Source organism: Chinchilla lanigera, unplaced genomic scaffold (genome assembly GCF_000276665.1).
Source record: "Chinchilla lanigera isolate Chin_1 unplaced genomic scaffold, ChiLan1.0 scaffold00004, whole genome shotgun sequence".
Lineage (NCBI taxonomy): Eukaryota > Metazoa > Chordata > Mammalia > Rodentia > Chinchillidae > Chinchilla > Chinchilla lanigera.
Window position 1 is genome coordinate 32,966,643 of NW_004955405.1, and position 18,242 is coordinate 32,984,884.

The window sequence follows — 18,242 nt, forward strand, 5'->3', positions numbered from 1 at the left end:
TTCTTCTTCTTCTTTTGGATACTACTTAAGAATGCACCTTAGCATGCAAGGTTGTACATGAACAAAGAAGTGGCTGTAAGATGAAGGGAGGAAGGAAGGGAGAGAGGGAAGGTAGGGAGGGAACAGTAGGGCCTTCAGTATTTCCAGCTTTACAGCAGGCTAGAAATTCATCTGCACAAAGTAGAATGGCAAGTTTGCAACCCCAAAAATGTCCTAAAGAAGCATACATGAATTCTAGGCAGCAGACAGAATGATCAAAAAGCCAAAGTAATAATATTAGGAATATGGTGAAGGATGCAATGTTACTTTTCTCAGCACCCTCCACCCCAAGACACACAGAAATCCTAGTGGAAAATATCCTCGTAGTCCGAATTCATAGCCCCAATACAAAGTGAATTAGAATGTGACATCATCTTGGACAATCTGCTTGACCTTTGTGCTAAGAACCTTATTATTGTGTGGGTCTTGAGGTTGTGACATTTACCCTGTTTGAAGAAAGTTGGTCGTATCGACGTGAGCAGTGCTTGTGCAGTCATAATGAAGTGTTGAGCATTGATTTTCAACTTAGAGACAAAACAAATAAGGGTTTATCATGAATACAGAACAGAATGTAAATGTTACCGACCTCGAAACAGGAAAGCTAGCAGGTGACGGAAGTGAAGGCTGCAGGTACTATTGGAGCACACAGTGAGACCACGGGAGACATTATCTGTCTTTGGTGGAGCTTTAAAGAAAGCATTTAGAACATTGATGATAAGTAAATTATGGGAACTAAATGTGGTGATGTAGCTGTAAAATTTTTGAAGTATAGAGGAAAGGTTCTGTGTGCTGATATCTGTCACTGGGCAGCAGATAGAATGATAGAAGAAAGTCAATAAACATATTTTATGAAAATGATTAGTGCAATGAGGAAATTATTTTAAGAACTGGAACTAACTTGTAGAAGCACAAAAGTACAAATGATTAAAAATACTTGTCCCAAAGGGAGAGAGTTTTATTTTTGATCATGTAAATGTATAAATGATGAAAATAGGCAGCATCATGATAAAGATACAGCATGGTAAATTGGATTATTTCCAGAAATGTAAATATAATTCAACTTTAGAAAATCTATTGAACTAAGCCACTACATTAACTGATTAAAAGAGAAAAATAATAATCTCAAAGATGTGCAGTAAAATTAAATAAAATTCAATCCTTCATGAGTCTAAAACTAAGAATTAAAGGAAATATGCTTAATTTGAAAAAGTTATAAGTGGGAAAAATACTGGGCTTAAAATCACTACTCAAACACAACATGTAGGGGCTGGGGATTTAGCTCAGCGGCACAGCGCCTGCCTGGCAAGTGTGAGGTTGTGAGTTTGATTCCCAGTACCAGGAAAACAAAACAAAACAAAACAAAACAAAAAACCACAACATGATTCCATTTATTTATTTTTATTTTAAAGAGAAAAGAACAAAAAATAAGAAAAACAAAGACAAAAGCAAAACAACACAAAAACTATAAAACGATACAGAATTTTGAAACAAGATGATAGGAAATCAAGAATGGTTGTTGTATTACTTATTGTATCTTCACAGTAGTTGCTCAGATTACCACATATAGGTATGCAAAGCTGACCAAACAATTAAACATTAACTATTCCTTTCAATAAACCAATAGAAATTACTAGTACAATTATCTTAGCTATCTTGTGTGTTTATATATATATTTTTTCTTTCTTTCTTTTCTTTCTTTCTTTTTCTTTCTTTCTTCTTTCTTTCTTTCCTTCATTCCTTCCTTCCTTCTTTCCTTTCTTCCTTCCTTCTTTCCTTCCTTCCTTCCTTCCTTCCTTCCCTCATCCCGGTTCTTTCTTATTAAGCAATTACTTTCCCTTTCACAATATCTATTGTACCTTTCAGGTTTATTTACTCTTTCAGGTTCTTACAGGAGAGAGACAATATGGTGTTTACACATGTGGGTCTGACTTATTTCACTTATGAGTATGGTCTCCAGTTGCATCCACTTACCTAAAAAAGCCTCAAGTTTATCTTTCTTTATAGCTGAGCAATATTCCATTGTATAAAAGTACCACATTTTTCTTAACATAATCCGCTTTGAAAACAGTAGTAAAAATACTGTCACGGTTTTTTTTTTTTTTTTATGGTTTTTCTCCGGTACCGGGAACCGAACTCACGACCTTGTGCTTGCCAGGCAGGCGCTTTGCCGCTGAGCTAAATCCCCAGCCCCTACTGTCACCATTTTGATCCAAAATTGTTCTGGCAATTCTTCCTTGCAAAATAAGGGGGAAAAACCAGGCCTGGTGGCACACTCTTGTAATCCCAACACTTGGGAGCCTGAGCCAGGAAGATGGCTTTGAGTTCAAGGCCAGCCTGAACTGCATAGCAAGACCCCATGTCAATAAAACAAATAAAAGAGGAGGGGAGGTGTAGAATAAGAGGCACAGGAGTGAGAAAGAAGAAAAAAGCAGTCATTAGCTATGGCTTATTCATATAGATAATTCTCCAGAACTGTAGGCAATGAGAACATTTCGTAAGATTGCTGGATGTGAGATTATATTTCTATATATTTTAAACAAATAATACATTTTAAAAAGACCAGAGTAGCTATAAAATATATAAAACATCTAGGGATTGCTCTAACAAAAATTACAAAAGATTATAAAGTATTATTGAAAAAAGATGAGAAAACATGCTGTGTTTATAGTTAAAAAGCTCAATATTGGTAAGATGTGAAGTCTTCCTAAAATGATGTGTAAATTTAATGTAGTTCCAATACCAATTTCAAAGGTTATATTTTATGGAATTTGGAAAGCTAATGTTAAACTTCATATGGTGAAGCAATAGTCAAGATGGTCAATAAATCCCTCAAGAACTACCTAATGTTCCCATTTCCAGATAATTTGTGCACTTACGTACCAAACAATATGTGCTCAAATATTCATAGAAGCCTTTTTCAAAATAGCAAAGACAAAAATCCAAAACAAAACTATAAAGAACTCACATGGCTCTCAGCAATAGAATAGATATAGTGTATTTCGTAGGACACACACAGCAATGAACAAAATCATTGACTTATAGCTACATGCCTTTACCTGGACACATTTTAAAAGCATAATATTTAGTGAAGATAGATAAATACATGTGATTTCTCTCAGTGTTCCCAAAAGATAAAACTAACAACACTTTCTAATTATATGTAATATACATATTGAAATGGTGAATGACATCTATGAGATTATTAACACAGAATTGTAGAAGGTGGTTATTTCTGGGAGATGAGTTTAGATGGAAGGAGACAGAATTATAGAGAGGTTTATAAATGCCAAAAGCACTGGAAATGTTCTGCACAATGCAAATTCATTTTATTATTCAAGAAAGCATGCATACATCGTTACTCAGAGAAGATCTTTTTCATCTCCATCTCTCTCCTCCCCAGAGATAATTACAATTCTAATCAAGTATTACACATATGTTCACAGGCATATGCATAAATGATATAAAGAATTGTACTGAGTGAATGCCTTCAAAGTTGTACAAGTGTTGCCATTCTCCATAGCATTTGGAACCTGCTTGTTAACATTATACATTCTCAAGATCTTCCTATAACCACCCTCCTCATGCCCATTTTAAAGAGGAGAAAGTTAAGACTCAGAAAATCAAAAGCTTAGAGAGGAGCAAGGCACAAGGAGATGCAAATTTACACACTTTAGCAACCAGTTCTGCTGAGACTAGACCTGAGACCACCCTATACTTTCTTATAGATGGAATTCATTTTTTTATAAATGACATCAGATGAACAATCTTCAGTTTATTTTTCAAAACCTCCTTCATTCCCTATGACAAAACTCTCATGAATACCTTTGAACAAGCCTCTTTGTAAACATTTAAGTATGTGCATTTCTTTATTAGATGCTGCCAAGTTGCTTTTCCAAGAAGTTGTTCTTACCGGTAGCATATGAGTATTTCAGTTTCTTCAAATTGTTACTAATATTTGTTCTTTTCAGTTTTTAGCCTGCCAGTTCCTGAGGAATGTGAAATGGTATTTCGTCTTAATTTGAATTTCCCTGATTTTTAGTGTACCTAACGTTTCTTGTCATTTGGCTTCACTTTGTCATTTGGTTTCTTGAATCACCTGCCAAATTCTATGCCCACTGAAATTGGGTTGTTTGAAACTTTCTTATTGATTGGTACAACGCTATTTGGATATATTAGAGAAAAGTAATTCATGTGTGTTTCAAATAGCCTTTTAACATTGTGTTTAGAATCTTTGTGGAAGACAAATACTTAATTGAACATATGCTGGTGTCAGTCTTCATGAGTTGTGTTTTTTTCTGTATATGCTTATTTTTCAAGGGAAGCATAACACTGCATTATGGTATTTTCGTAAACTTTCAGACAACTACCAAGTTAGCTTCCAGACTTGCTACACGTTTTTGTACCAAAATGATGACATGTATGACAGCACAGATGCTACACAAATCACTCAGACCAGAGTGGATATCACCTGGGTTCTCCTACTGCGCTACTATATACACCTGCAAAGAATTAATAACATGAGCAAGCTGCTAGGTATGTTTCAATGTAAGAAAGAATATATTCCTTTCTAATTCTTTTTTAGGTTGTGTTTCTTATTGAAAATTACAAAATAATTTTGACATTGTTCTGAGTAAACTCTCATCAGAAGGTGAAAGTTCCAAAGGTTCTTCACTTGGGATACACAAACCTTTGGATAGACTACTGTTTCACTGTAATTTATTTTCTTATATTGACTTCATATATTTGAAAACCTCATGATATGGAGGCGTCTGGAGGCTCCTCAAGATACCAAAGTGATTCTTGGCTCAAAAATGGTTAAGAACCATTGGTCACAATGTGACTGGGATGAAGTGCTGGCTTTAAGGAGTTTTCCAGGATCGGGTATGTGAAAAAGAAGAAACGTATGACTTAAAATGGGAGGGACGTTTAATTCTATGGACTTCTCACGTTGTTGATGTTTTTAGTCACTAAAGAATATCTAGAAAAACTGATAAAATCTACTTCACATCAGTCCTTCCTGTCATTTTTGGACAACATCTATTGTATTTTATCTCTGCCCCTGAAGTTGGTGATCAGTGCGGTCAGAAAAGACAGTTTGACCCATGCCAGGGCCCGGTGATGGGGAAGCCAGCAGGGCAAAGAGCCTGAGTCACAGAGCAGCTGAGCGTGGTCCTCCAGTGGCATAGGCAGGCACTCAGAAGGACATCGGGGCTGAAGATTCATCATGATGCGGAGAGAGAAAAAGGGAAGTTCAGAGGGAAGGACAGGGATAAGAGCAAAGGTAGCCCACCCTGAGGATGCACTGCCTCATAGCAGCTCAGCTCACCTCCGAGTTCACCTTCCAGCAATTCCTACAACAGGCATCCAAGTTTCTCTGCTTTTCGGATCTGGCTTTCTCAGAAGCTCCAGGACTGCCTGGAGGTATCAGGGATTCCACATACCCAAGACTAACCTTTAACTAGTGAGGTAGGCAGCATTCCAGGTAGGCAGATAACATTCCAGGTTCTCTGTCTCTTGCAGAGACTATTCTTCATGGTTCTGCAGAGGTCCCCAGTGGGGCTAAACCCTCATTGTCCATGGCTGTAGCACATTCATTCATTTACTCATCCTTCTTGGATCTTTTTTGTTTCCTCTGTCGTGCTTCATCCTTCCCTTCACTTGTGATCCTTGAGATCACCTTTCAGATAAGTTACCTGTACCCCAAAGGGTCCATTTTGGGGAGACTTGCAAGGAGACAGGTAGACAGAATACATGGCACTGTTGTTAATTCTTTTTTTTTTTTTTTTTTTTTTGGTTAATTCTTGAAACTGAAAGCAATATCTACAGGTGCCCCCAAAATTTTCTTTCCTTCCTGAGACAAGAAGCAGATCTATTAGTGTATGACTTCTAAAGACAGAAGGTGGTCGGCAGCCTCTGCCTCTTGTGGGAATACAGGATGGGGGTTGGTGAGCAAATATCAACAATACTGAGATCATTCCTATTCCTAACATGAGCCTAAAACAACTATTTCTCTTCCTTAAGCATCTGCAACACCAGGATCTGGAATCTCTTTGCCAGATGACACTCTTCTCACATCCCTTTACAACACTGAACTGATTTTACGCCAAAAAGAAATGCATGTTTTTCTTAAAAAGTTCTTACATCTATATTCCTCTTCTTGTATTGATGAATTTCCAAAAGAACTTCTACAAGGAATGGAAAATCTGGCTGATTTGGAAAAAGACTTAAATGAATTGTTACCCAAGGTAAGGTTTTAAAACATTATATATCGATTTAAAACTTGTTACATTTACTTATCCATTTCCAAAAGGAGCATATTAACCTCTACATTAGCACAGAAATTTCTAGCTTCCTCAGAGTTCCGAGGAAAGCTCATTTCTGTTTTACCACATAGGTAGTTTGATAGGAAAAGCTAGACTTTCAGGACTGTTCACATTTTTAAATGCTCTTTCTTTTTGTTATAATAAATCTTCAAAATTTCTCAGGATTTACTAGATTCCCACACAGAGCAGCATCTCTCAGGCAACTGTTTTGCCAAGAAGTTACACAAATTTCAGTATCACCACCCAACAGTAGAGCAATTTTGAGCGTTTCTAAAACTTTCCTCCATTTCGGTACCTTTGTTACAAAAGTCATTCATTATGTATACAGTTACAATTGTATGAATACCAAAGCAGACAGATGTACTCATCCAGCCACACATTATTGGTCATTACAGACCTTCTCACATGGGGTCAAGCCCTTTAAAAATCTGTTGCATGCAAGAGCAGAGAATGGACACTCTGCTAAAGTTCACGTTTGTCAAATTCACAGTCAAGTAACTCTTCTGCAAGGGGAGGCGTGAGTAAGGAGATGGGATGTCTAGAAAGATGGAATGTCCAGGAACGTGTGGAAGGGAAGAGTGGATGTGAGGTGCAGTTGTTCCCAATAACACCAGATTCTGAGTCACCCTCCTGGTAATAGACTCCCTTTGAGGATTATTGTCTGTAATGGTTGATACATTGTGTCAACTTGAGAAGTTTAGAAGTTTAACTAAGGGACTCAGCAGGGGGCCAGGGTTCTCATTTTATAAACATCCTCATCCTGTGTAAGAGGAGGGCAGAGAGATTGTGTGAGTGCTACACTCGCCCTAGGGCGGGTAGCCTGCTTACAATATAAGGGAGGAAAAGAGGCTTGCTCTCCCTCTTTTGCTCTTGTTGCTCTTGCTGTTTTCCACCGCCTTGAACTGTTGACCCTGTGCCATGCCACTCTACCTTCCAGCCAGCTGATTATAGACTGAACCCTCCACAAACTCCATAAAACCTCCATAAACCTTTTCTTCCTTAATTTTGGGTATTTTGTCTCAGCAACAAGAGAAAAGTAACAAAGACACTGTCCTAGATCCCAGGCTGGATTTGAAGGAGTAGGCAGGGGAGGGGACGGCTGAGAAGAGTAGTTTTGCTAGGTGTGTTCTTGCACGTATTGGAGAAGACTTTGGAAACAGCGTGTGACTTCTTAACTGCACTTCTGAAAGGAGCTCTGCTAGAATATTTTGTATTAAGGGCAGCCTGCCATTACCCAGTTCCTAAGGATGATGATCCAGAGGTACAACTCGAATACGTTGTAAATACAAGTGACATTTCTAGTGGCAGCAGGGTTATCAAAGAGTTGTCTCACCCTGTTTGCTCTTTTTTGATATAATTAGCGTAACACCGTCCCAGGATAATCAGCTCTGGAGATCACTGTCGCTTTCCTGACAGGTGCAAGCTACCTAATCATGTGTTTGTTTCACTGGGGTACACAGCTAACGAGCAGAAAGCCTTTTGGATTTTTTTTTTATATAAACGCCAAGCTTGGCTGACTTTTATAATAACATTTTTGAGCCTTTAATCACTCAGGAGGCTATTTCAATCAAACTCATTCCATAATTTTATACTTCAACCTGCTTTTCCCCCGGAAAGAGGTAGATGTTTTTCCAGAACAATCATTGCCGTGTTGTGCTCATCAGTTGTATGAATCCGGATATCATCAAGTGTGTTGGAGCTTTGTGGTGGGAAAACAAAGGTGCCAAACAAATTACATTAGAAATTCCAAAAAAGGAAGATGATTAAAATTGAACACAATGCTTCTAAACTGTGTGGTTGCCTGTAATCATCTATGTAAGGTCAAGTATTTGAGAAGCACTGAATAGCTTGTAGTTTATAGGACTGTGATAACCTAAAATTCACGGAGTCGGTCTGTTATTTTTTACTTTTTTCAAAGTATAAAGACAGCATATAAAAATACTCGGTGTGTAACTGATAAACTAGCATATGTAACCAGTCCCTTCAGCAACTGGATATTATCCTATTTTAAAGATAATAGAAAATTAAACGACTATTTATATTGAGGCGTTACAATGAACTGTTAGACCATCATGTTATTAGACACCACATTTATTTTTTTGTTTCTTTTTTTTAATTTTAAAGGAGTAGTAAATGAGAAAAAAAGAATAATAGCAGCATACCAACATCACAAACATAAACAAAACAAAGCAAGGACATTAAAAGTGACACAGGGTTTCAAGACAAAATGATAGGAATTAACAGTGGTTGTTATATTACATATTGTTATCCTCAACTATGTTGCTCAGATGACCAGATGTAAGAACGGGAGTTTGTTCAAACCATTAAAGAGAACAAAAAATAATTATTAGATAAAACATTAGAGATAATACAGTTTCACTAGACAAGATGGTAGGAATTCACCATGATTGTTCCATTGCAGATTGTTGTCTTCAAATCACTTGTTCAGATTACCAGAATCAAGCATGCAAAATTGGTCAGAACATAAAAAATTTTAAGCATTAACTGTTCCTTTCAATATACCATCAGACATCAGCAGTACATTTATCCCAGCTATTCATATATATACTTACGTTTTGCCTTCCTTCTTTCTTTTTTCTTCTTTCCCTCATCCCAGTCGTTCCTTCCTTTGAGCATTTTCTTTCCCTTTCCTATCATCTATTGTACATTTTGAGTTTTACTTATTCTTTCAGGTTCCTACAGAGGGGAGACAATATGATTTTTACACATTTATGAAATAAAAGCTACTTACTTTTTATTTTTTACACTTAGCTAGTAATAAATATGAATTTTTTGCTAAAATTTTTAGACTCTTTGAAAGTTACTTGGATATGAAAGAGTGAAAAATTATTTTTTTGAATCAGTTATTTACCTGGTCATTTTTGTGGATTGCCTTTTTATAAGTCTTTGTGAAGCACTTTTAAATGTCTACTTAGCTATAAAAATTTTTGCTTATAAATGAGGATTCTGGCTTATATGCTTTTATGATAGTCTCTAGGCAGTTATAAAACATTCTCACATTTAATATTACCTTCAGTCAGAACATCTTTTTTTCCCCTTTTATCAGTAGACAACTTGAAGGTCAGTGCCTTTCCCTTTTTATTCCAAAGACTTGCATTCACCGTGGTAGGATGTCTTGAATAGACTCAGAACATTGGAAGGGACGAAGGCTTATAAACCACCAAACATTTCTCTCTGATGCTGACATGTTCCCCTGGTTACCAAACCTCGTGATACTTTAGATGTCAGAAAGAGGGGAGTGGGAACCGCTCCCCAGCTATGATGCTGTGGTCCTGAGAATAACAAGAAGTTGATTTCTAATAGCTTACACTCCGTTGTTTTTAGACTTGCGATATCATTATCACTATCATTATTTCTCCAGCCGGCCTATTATTTTATTGATAAGGAGCAACTATGCTTTACTTTCCTAGCTGCCTCACATACAAATTAAACAATTTATGAAGTTGGCAATGTTCCTTACATTTATGTTTCCTGAAGACGACTTATTCAGTGACCAAGTTCCATAAAAGAAGCTTATCAAAGTCTTAAACTTACTGGTCTACCACATTCATTTAAACAAGGAATGAGAAAAAAAAGATTTTAACCTTTTAAGCAGAACAAAAACCGTGTGTATTTTGCATGTAGCACTGCTATTAGAAAATAGGGCAGAATTTATAGCCACACCCTCAGTGTATTCACCGGTGAGTAAACCAGAAATAAAATAGAGGTTATTTATTGGAAACAGTGGTGACCTTGAGACTGGAAGATTATGAGGGCATTTTCCCCCTGCAGATGTTCACTCTGGGAGACTCACTGAAGTGTAGAAGACATTTGTTAAGCTCAAGAGGTTCTAAAAGCATATTTTTACTTAGGAGAATCTACTCTATGATAATTTGGGGACAATTTTAAGATTTACCTTCATGTAGCATAAGCTGAGACAATTCCCAGAATTTTCCAATGTAGCTAATTAAATTGCTTGAAATATCGACTGAGTGAATTCATGATCAATAATTTAACCGACATGTTTTTGTTGTTGTTGTTATTCCTTAGTTAAATCGTGACAGTTCTGTACAGTCTGTTTTATCTCTGAGGACCTTTGCCAACCCATCTTATGTGGACAGGATGTCAACAGAAATGGCAACACAAGCTTTAGAAAAAGAACTTTGCTTTCAGTGGTACATCCCTCCCCTGGACCGACCTCCAGAGGAAACAGAACCTATGGTATGTGGTGTAATGACAGAGCTAAATTTTCCCAAGGTATAAAGTTCAACAGGCCTTTATGACTGGAATAGGAGTAGGCATCAATCTCTGAACTCCTGGAGACTGAACAGTGATTCACATTCTAGGAGAGTGTTGAAAAATGGGTCAAGCTTTTAAAAATGGAAGTTGGTCAATACAGCCTTTTGCAGAGGAACCTTCCGCTACGGAATTCCTTTGATTGCTGCCTTCTCTAAGAAGAGCCTCAGGCTTTTCTTTTTTGTTCCATAAGATATTTGCCATACAGTTTTTCCCTGTTCTGCATTTTTATTTGCTTTTCTGTCTTCTGCATTGGTCTACTCTGGCTCTTCCCAGCACTCGAGTGTTGTCCCCTCTAGCTGTGCCTCTGGTAGCTTCTGCGGCTCCTTGACTCACATGACCCCTGTCAAATCATGAAACCTACTGGGCCTGCCTCTCTTTGTTTTCTGCCATCACTTTCCACAGGGGCCCTTCGTCCTGCTTCGTTAGGCTGGAAACCTGCTACTCACTGTTGGCCAATTAGCTATCTCTTTCTATTGAGATAAAAGGAGAAACTTTAGCATAGATATACTTTCAGATATACTTAAAATGATTTCCTCCCATTTTAAATGCACTCATCCTCCAGTATCTGCTGGGGATTGGTCCCAAGACTCCCCAAGGATACTAAAATCCGTGGATGCTCAAGTTTCTTTTATAAAATGGCATTGTATTTGCATATAACCTACACATGTCCTCCCATATGCTTTGAATCACCTCTAGATTACGTGTAGTGTCCAATACAGTGTAAATGTTCTGTAAGGGTTGTTGGGCTGTATTGTTTCCAGGGAAAGTTTGTATCTACTCAACACAAGTACAGACCCATTTTTTTCCAAATACTTTGGATCTTCTATTAGTCAAGCTTGCAAATGCGGAACCCATGGATAATCATCTGTGCTTTTCTTCCCACTCTTTTCGTCCTTGCGGATGTTACATGTACATTTTAAAATGATGACTCTGTAATATCTCTTAGGGGAATTTACTATGGTAGTTTTCAAATTGTCTAAGAATATTAATAAGGCAGGGAGTTAAGGTAGTAGATCACAAATAGCATTTTAAAAACAAAACACAAGAGAAAATACCAGAATGCTTCTTGTATAGTAGGTAAAAAGGCTTTCTGAGCCTTCTGTCTCATGGTATATATTGTTAAAAGCAAAATTTCGTACATATGTTGATATTCCTCTGATATCATAATTCAGACTCATAAACAGGGGCTGGGGATTTAGCTCAGCGGCAAAAGCGCCTGCCTGGCAAGCGCAAGGTCGTGAGTTCGGTTCCTGGTACCGGAGAAAAGCCAAAAAAAAAAAAACAATCAAAAACAGACTCATAAACAGAATGCTTACTTAAGCAAGTAGTTTTTAAAAATGAGGAATAAAGTTTCAAGTTTCATTTCACAAGGTCATGGAAGTGTCAGATCTGTGAGTTGTAAGGGTGATTGGGGCAGGATGATCTGGGTCATCCGTGTCCTGCTGCTAGAAGGCAATGACAAACCAACATCCAAGAAGCAAAAACTATGCATACCTATGTGGCATAAGTAGAATAACAAGGTTTTGCCCATAAAAATCCTATCTAACAATCAGCAGGGGTTCACTAACTGGTGTCAGAGATTAGAAGCAAAGGTCCAACTAACAAATTCTGATTTCAGCACATTGATTTTTCTCAAGCAACAGGAAAATATATATGGCACACACTTCTCTCATTTGTTAGTTTGAGTGCATTTTTTTTTTTTCAGTTTTAACAGGAAGTGTGTATGTATTGCTTGTGTTAGGCGAAATATTGAGAAATAGTGATTTGTATGAAATAAATCATCCAGACTCCAAATTGTAGCCTTTTTTGGAAGAGAACACTGAAATTTGATGCTTTAAATATTGTGCATTCATTAGCCATCATTTCAGGATTTTAGTGTTTGTTGTTGAAACTCATACAATCCGTAGCATAATAATAGCGAGAACTTGTGTAGAGCTTACCATGTTCAGGATACTTACTAACTCTGTGAGATAAGTGATATCATGAGTCGCATTTCATGGAAGAGGAAGCTGAGGCACAGGGTGGATGAATGCTACTCTACAAGGAGTCAGAGTGCAACAGCCTGACTCCAGAGTCTGTGCTCCTGGGCAAAGGGTCATTTGGAGCCTCAGGTGATGACTGAGGGTTCTCCTTGCCTGTGAAAAGGATGGCGAGGAAAACTAGTATCTATTTTGCGCTTTAGTTTCCAGGGACGCTGTAGGTCATTGGATGGCACAGTGAATTCGCATCACTTGACTCACCTACTCGACTGACTTCATTATACCAACATCACTGAAGCAAAAATGCCAGTAGGAACTAGAGATGCCTCAGAGTAGAAATCTTGGCATTGGGGATTTTGATGTGAATTTTTCTGATAAATCAGAAGGATAAATATCTCCATGCCATTGTACTTTGGAGTTAAATTCATAACTTGGAAATGTTTAACCTCTTAGTGTAGGAAGTAGAAATTAACCATTTGAAAAAATAATCGTCAGTAGCATATAACAGAGTATATGGCAAGCTATTCACTGGGGCTTCATTACAACAGAAGCATCTCTTGAAAATTTCAGTATAAGGTCAGACACCAAAGACCCTGCCAAAGACTATCATTTAATGAGCCTCTTAGACACTGGTTTAAAAACTATCTGTGAAGAATAGTTGATTAAAGTCAGATGTATCGTCACAGCTCATCCACCGAAAGATGGAACTGGAACCCAAAACTCCATGATCACCAAACTTGGCTGAAGTTTATACCTTAGTGCATTGAACTTTATCCTGCTTAATTGTCCTGTTCCTTTCAGCATTCAGGTTCCCACTTGTGTTCGAGAGTGAGCTTTGAATCATGTTTATAAATTGCTCAGCCTCAAAAAATACAATTCAGAGTTAGTAAAGATGAGGGATAATAATCAACAGCAGGCATGGCACCTGAGGCCCAGAAGACTCAGTCAGACAAGCGTGACCAAGTGCAGAAATCCAAAGCAAGACCCCGAAAAGCGTGACTTCAGTTGGCAAGTGAAAACACAAATTTGGATAGAGTTGAAACGACGCCTGGAGATGTGTCTCCTCCAGTGCACAAATCCAGCCAGTCTGGGAGAAAGCGATGTGGTGTCAGTGCTCTTTTCCGGAGGTCTTTATATCCCCAGCTCAGGGTCCCAGATAAGCAGGTCATGAGTTCAAGACCAACCCAGGTATAGCAAGACACTGAGGAAAGAGTTAAGGCTGTAACAAAAGCACAAGCTATAAAGTCTGAACTATGTGCTTACGTGATTTCCGGAGTGCTCAAGCTCCCACCCTGCGATGGAAGGCGGAGGCTCATGTCCGCCTTTTCTCCTCCTTCACGTACCGTTACCCTCTGACCTTCCCCCATCCTGTTCCGTCAGTTCTTGTTTAAAGCATAGTCAGTGTTTACCCTACAACTGTAACTATAACCCAGACAAGCTACGTGGGGTGCTGTTTCCTTCCTTCCCATCTTCTTCTCTGAAGACAGTTTGCCCTTTTTTGTTTAACTTAGTTTTCTACATATTTTAGAATCTGATTCTTTCCAAACGTTCAAAGACCCAAGCAGTTCATATGGCCCAACTCGTCAGTGTATCTCTCAGTGCCACTTTACATTTTCCTCTTTAGGTTAATGCCTGGATTCGTTTGCTTTGAACCTCAACTGTCATCTTAAGAGCCTCCTTCTCATGCTCTTCAGAATTCCTTCATCTCTCTGTACGGTGTACTCCCTGTCACCGAACCCCACATTTCTCTGTCCACATTCACACTTTTGCATAGATGTGTCTGATATTTGCAGCTTGACAGAGGGTGTTCTTCACAGGGTACACTAGACTCTGTAAAGTGTATTCATAAAGGACCTTAGGAGGACACATGGGATGGCAGGATAAAAAGCACCGTCATCATTAACAGATCCAGGTGTTCAGGGAGGCTTCTGTGGTGAACAGGGCATGGTTCATTTATGCATCATGGACCAGAAAAATGTGGTGAGAAAGCTTGGTCTCAAGGAAATTGCTGTCTTATCTGAGGAGTATTTTGCATCTTTGTTTGTGTAGTCCAAATCAGATGCAGGATCACAATCAGTACCACCAATAAAAATAACAGTAGAATCCAGATGCAACTCAGCAACATGCACATTTTCTATTAAACAAAAGTTAACAAGATGGTATAGGCTGCTCTTTGGCAAGTTTCAGACGGCGGGACATGACTACTTTAATTACCAGTAGGTACTTCTCCTTCAGATTTGACCAAGGACCAACATATGATAATGTTCCTCTGAGATGCTAACAGAATTGCAATAGACTAACAGAAATTATCCAGGAGGTAAAATGATTTAAAATGTCTGAAAAAGAGGGTTTTATTTAGCACTTGTGTTTTTCATGCATAGAATTCTAGAATATTTGTCCTCCTACACCTCTTCCTGCCCCACAAGTTGCTTGTCTACTCTCTGTCACTATATACTTGTCTATTCTGAACACTCACAATGTAAATTTTCCCTAACTATAATTATATATTCTTTGACTAATATCTCCTCACCTTCCTCCAATCCACCCCTGCCTCTGGTAATCACCATTCTACTCTGAACTTCTGAGCAGTTGACTTTTTGATTCCATATCTGAGTGATATTGTGCAGTAGTTGTTTTCAGAATCTGGCTTATTTCAGGTAACAAGTCTTCCAGGTTCATTTCTGTTGTTACAGATGACAGAATTTCATCCCTTTATAGCTAAAGAATATTCCATTGTGAATATATTTTCTCTACCCATCCATCAGTTGATGGAAACTAGGTTGATTTCCTATCTTGGCCCTTGCGAATAGTGCTGGAAGTGCATTAAAGTGCAGATATGTCTTTGGCATACTTGTTTTCTTTGTTTGTATATCCAGTGGTGGGATCTTAGGTCTTTATGACTTTGGAAGCTCTGGGATTTTCTTCTGTCCCCTGTGTACTGAAATTCTATGGTGTGTTTTGGTGTCCATCTTTCATCCATTTTTGTCCTGGACACTTAGGGTGCCCTTCACAATCTAGAAAGTAATATTCTTCAGTCTACAGAGATATTTTCTTTTACAATTTCCTCCCTCTGACTATCTCTGTATCTTCTTGAATAGTGAACATAATTTTCTTGTCTTTTTCCTATTACCCTTGTCTTTAAATTTAGGTTTTACTTTGGAGGACATAGACTCAACTTTATGTTTCAAATATTTTGTTGGTTATTTAGTTGCTGTGATTGTATTTTTAAGAGCTCCTTCTTGTTCCCTGGTTGTTCTATTTTAATTGTACTGTGTTATTGCTTCATATTTGTCCTTCTCTCTGAGGTGTTAGTCATGGTTTCAGTGAAGTTTTCTTCTGCTCTTTGTACTGTATCTGAGTCCCCAAATTCCTTTCTTTCGTGTGTTTGGTTTCTGTCTCTCTTTTCATAGCCAGCAGACTCTTGGCTGTCTGTTTGCGTTTGGAGCAAGGCACTGGAAAGCACTCTGGGTCAGGCTTATTGATCCAGGGCTCTCATTATAGGATCTTTGAGAAGGAACCAGCAGTTCCGTTAGAGGATGGGGGAATGTCAGTGTCTTGGGTCTTTCCTCTGGTCACCCAAAGGGGATTTTCATAGATTCCTGTTTAGTTACCTACATTCTGGAAGGTGGCTCTTGGTGGGGTAGGAGAATATACGTCGTTCAGAACACATTCATTTTAGTATTTTCACTATAGTACCTATCTCTGTACCTAATGTCTCCGACTATAGAACCTCTCTGATTGAGTATCAGCAGAGCAGCATTGAAGAAGTTTGAGCAAGAGATAGATGACCAAGAAAGGGGGACTCTGCTGATCTGGGCCCAGAGAAGGGCTGGGAGGGAGGTTGCCCAGCCCTGCTGTTTGCAGCCCCTGCCTCTGAGGGTGCCCGAAACCTTGGCCCCAGAGTGCTGCCCGATTTCTAGGCCCTGCTGATTGCCAGCAACCCTCTAACGGTACACGCTCCTCTGCTGAGTTTCTGAGCACGTCTTGTCCTGGAGCGTGTTGCTGCCACTGTCATTTTACCTCCTATCTTCTTCCTGTCCTCATGGATTACACCTTTAAAACAAATCCATTTATTCTTCTTTTAGTTTGATTTTCAAGGAAGCAGGGATAAATGCAAGTGTTGAATTAGTCAGTTTTGATGACCAGCTCTGGGCCTCAGCTTTCTTAGATCTGAGATGAGGGAATTAGACCAGATCATCTCTAAGGATCTATGAATCTCAAATTCTGCGAATACGTGACTGTAAGTCGGTGCTGTATTGTATGGGGTTGATACCAAGAGTTGTCAGACTCTGAAGAACAGGGGCATTCCTAGAGATGAGTCATCAAGAGAAAGCCCCTCTTAGAGATGGGGGTGGGAAATCGCGTGTGGCTTGATAAATGGAGAGGAGGGGAAGGGAGCAACATTGCTGAATTCATGGGAGTGGGTAGGATGCTGAAGGGAAAGGTACACATGGAGAAGGAACAGGAAATAAAGACAGATGTTCACCAGCTAGGTGTTCAGCACCTGCAGCAAAAGGCCGTCAAAGGCTGAAATTTAAACTTCATCGAGGTACAGAATATCACCCTTCAAAAGCAATTTATTATTACCAAATAGTGTTATATTTCCATCTTACTACCTTTGCACAGTTCTTACTCGTATCATTTCTCTTTAAAGTGACCCGGGGGAGCGGGGAGGCTCAGGTTCTTTATTTCTCTCCTAAAGAAAAGACTTTGCATGGTGTAGTGTTATTTTTTGAGGACTAATGCTGCATGTTGTGAGGCAGTGTGGTTTTGCTACTTACGTTTTTCTTTTTCTTACAGGTTTTATTATTGTATGCATATAATATGAAGTCCGTGAAGATGATAGATATTAGAAATTCCACTTCTAATAGCATATCTGTTGGCTCTTTGTGGCTTCCACTGAAAAGGCAAGTAAAGATGGATCAGCCTCAAGACTAACCCGCTATTGTATTTCCCATCAGAACGGGCCATTTCAGCAAGGCGAGGGTAAAGTCCAGGAGATCCTCCCCTGATATTTTTAAAAGAATCCTCTTTTTCTTTAGAGGAGCACTGTAGACATGAGCTCTGTCTCATGAACTCTGGATTCCATATGTTTAACTCAAATACTGCCCCTTACTAAATTACAACATTGAATAGTTCAGTTAACTCCTGTATGCTTCCTCAGTTGGAAAACTAGCACTAACAATAGTGCCTTGGGTTGTTGGAGGAAGAGTTCATGACGCGTCATAGAGATTGCAGATTATACAAGGATGTTGTCTGCAGTATATTTTGCCTGCAGTTTTGGTGTGTATAACAAATAATATAGCTCTCTGTGGGTTGCAAAATGAAGCTCAGACTCCACCAGCTCTCTCATCTCATTTTCCCCTCTGTATTCACTCTTACTTTCTATTGTTCTGAAGTTTAAAACCTGCTGCAGCCAGTTTTTCTCCCTCTCCACCAAATAGGATCATCTCAAGCTTTGGTCCATTGTAGGTTTCTCTTTCCCCATTCCACTTTACTAAGTTTTTTAAAATTAAAAAACCTCTTTCATTACTTAGTTTATTTTGACTGCACTGTCCATTGCCCTTGGGACGTTGGCTTCCGTTTCTTTCATTGTAAGTGG

General features: G+C 38.6%; 1 protein-coding gene across 3 annotated transcripts in view; it reads left to right on the forward strand.

The window, feature by feature from the left end:
- The window catches only part of Cfap54 (cilia and flagella associated 54), a 308,158-nt gene that overhangs the window by 238,188 nt on the left and 51,728 nt on the right, over positions 1-18,242 (forward strand). For all 3 annotated transcript variants that reach the window (XM_013518536.1, XM_013518540.1, XM_005374497.2), the window contains 4 exons: positions 4,399-4,572; positions 6,061-6,284; positions 10,413-10,583; positions 17,441-17,547. In XM_013518536.1, coding sequence (XP_013373990.1) covers positions 4,399-4,572; positions 6,061-6,284; positions 10,413-10,583; positions 17,441-17,547 — 676 coding nt within the window. The remainder of the gene's footprint in view (positions 1-4,398; positions 4,573-6,060; positions 6,285-10,412; positions 10,584-17,440; positions 17,548-18,242) is intronic.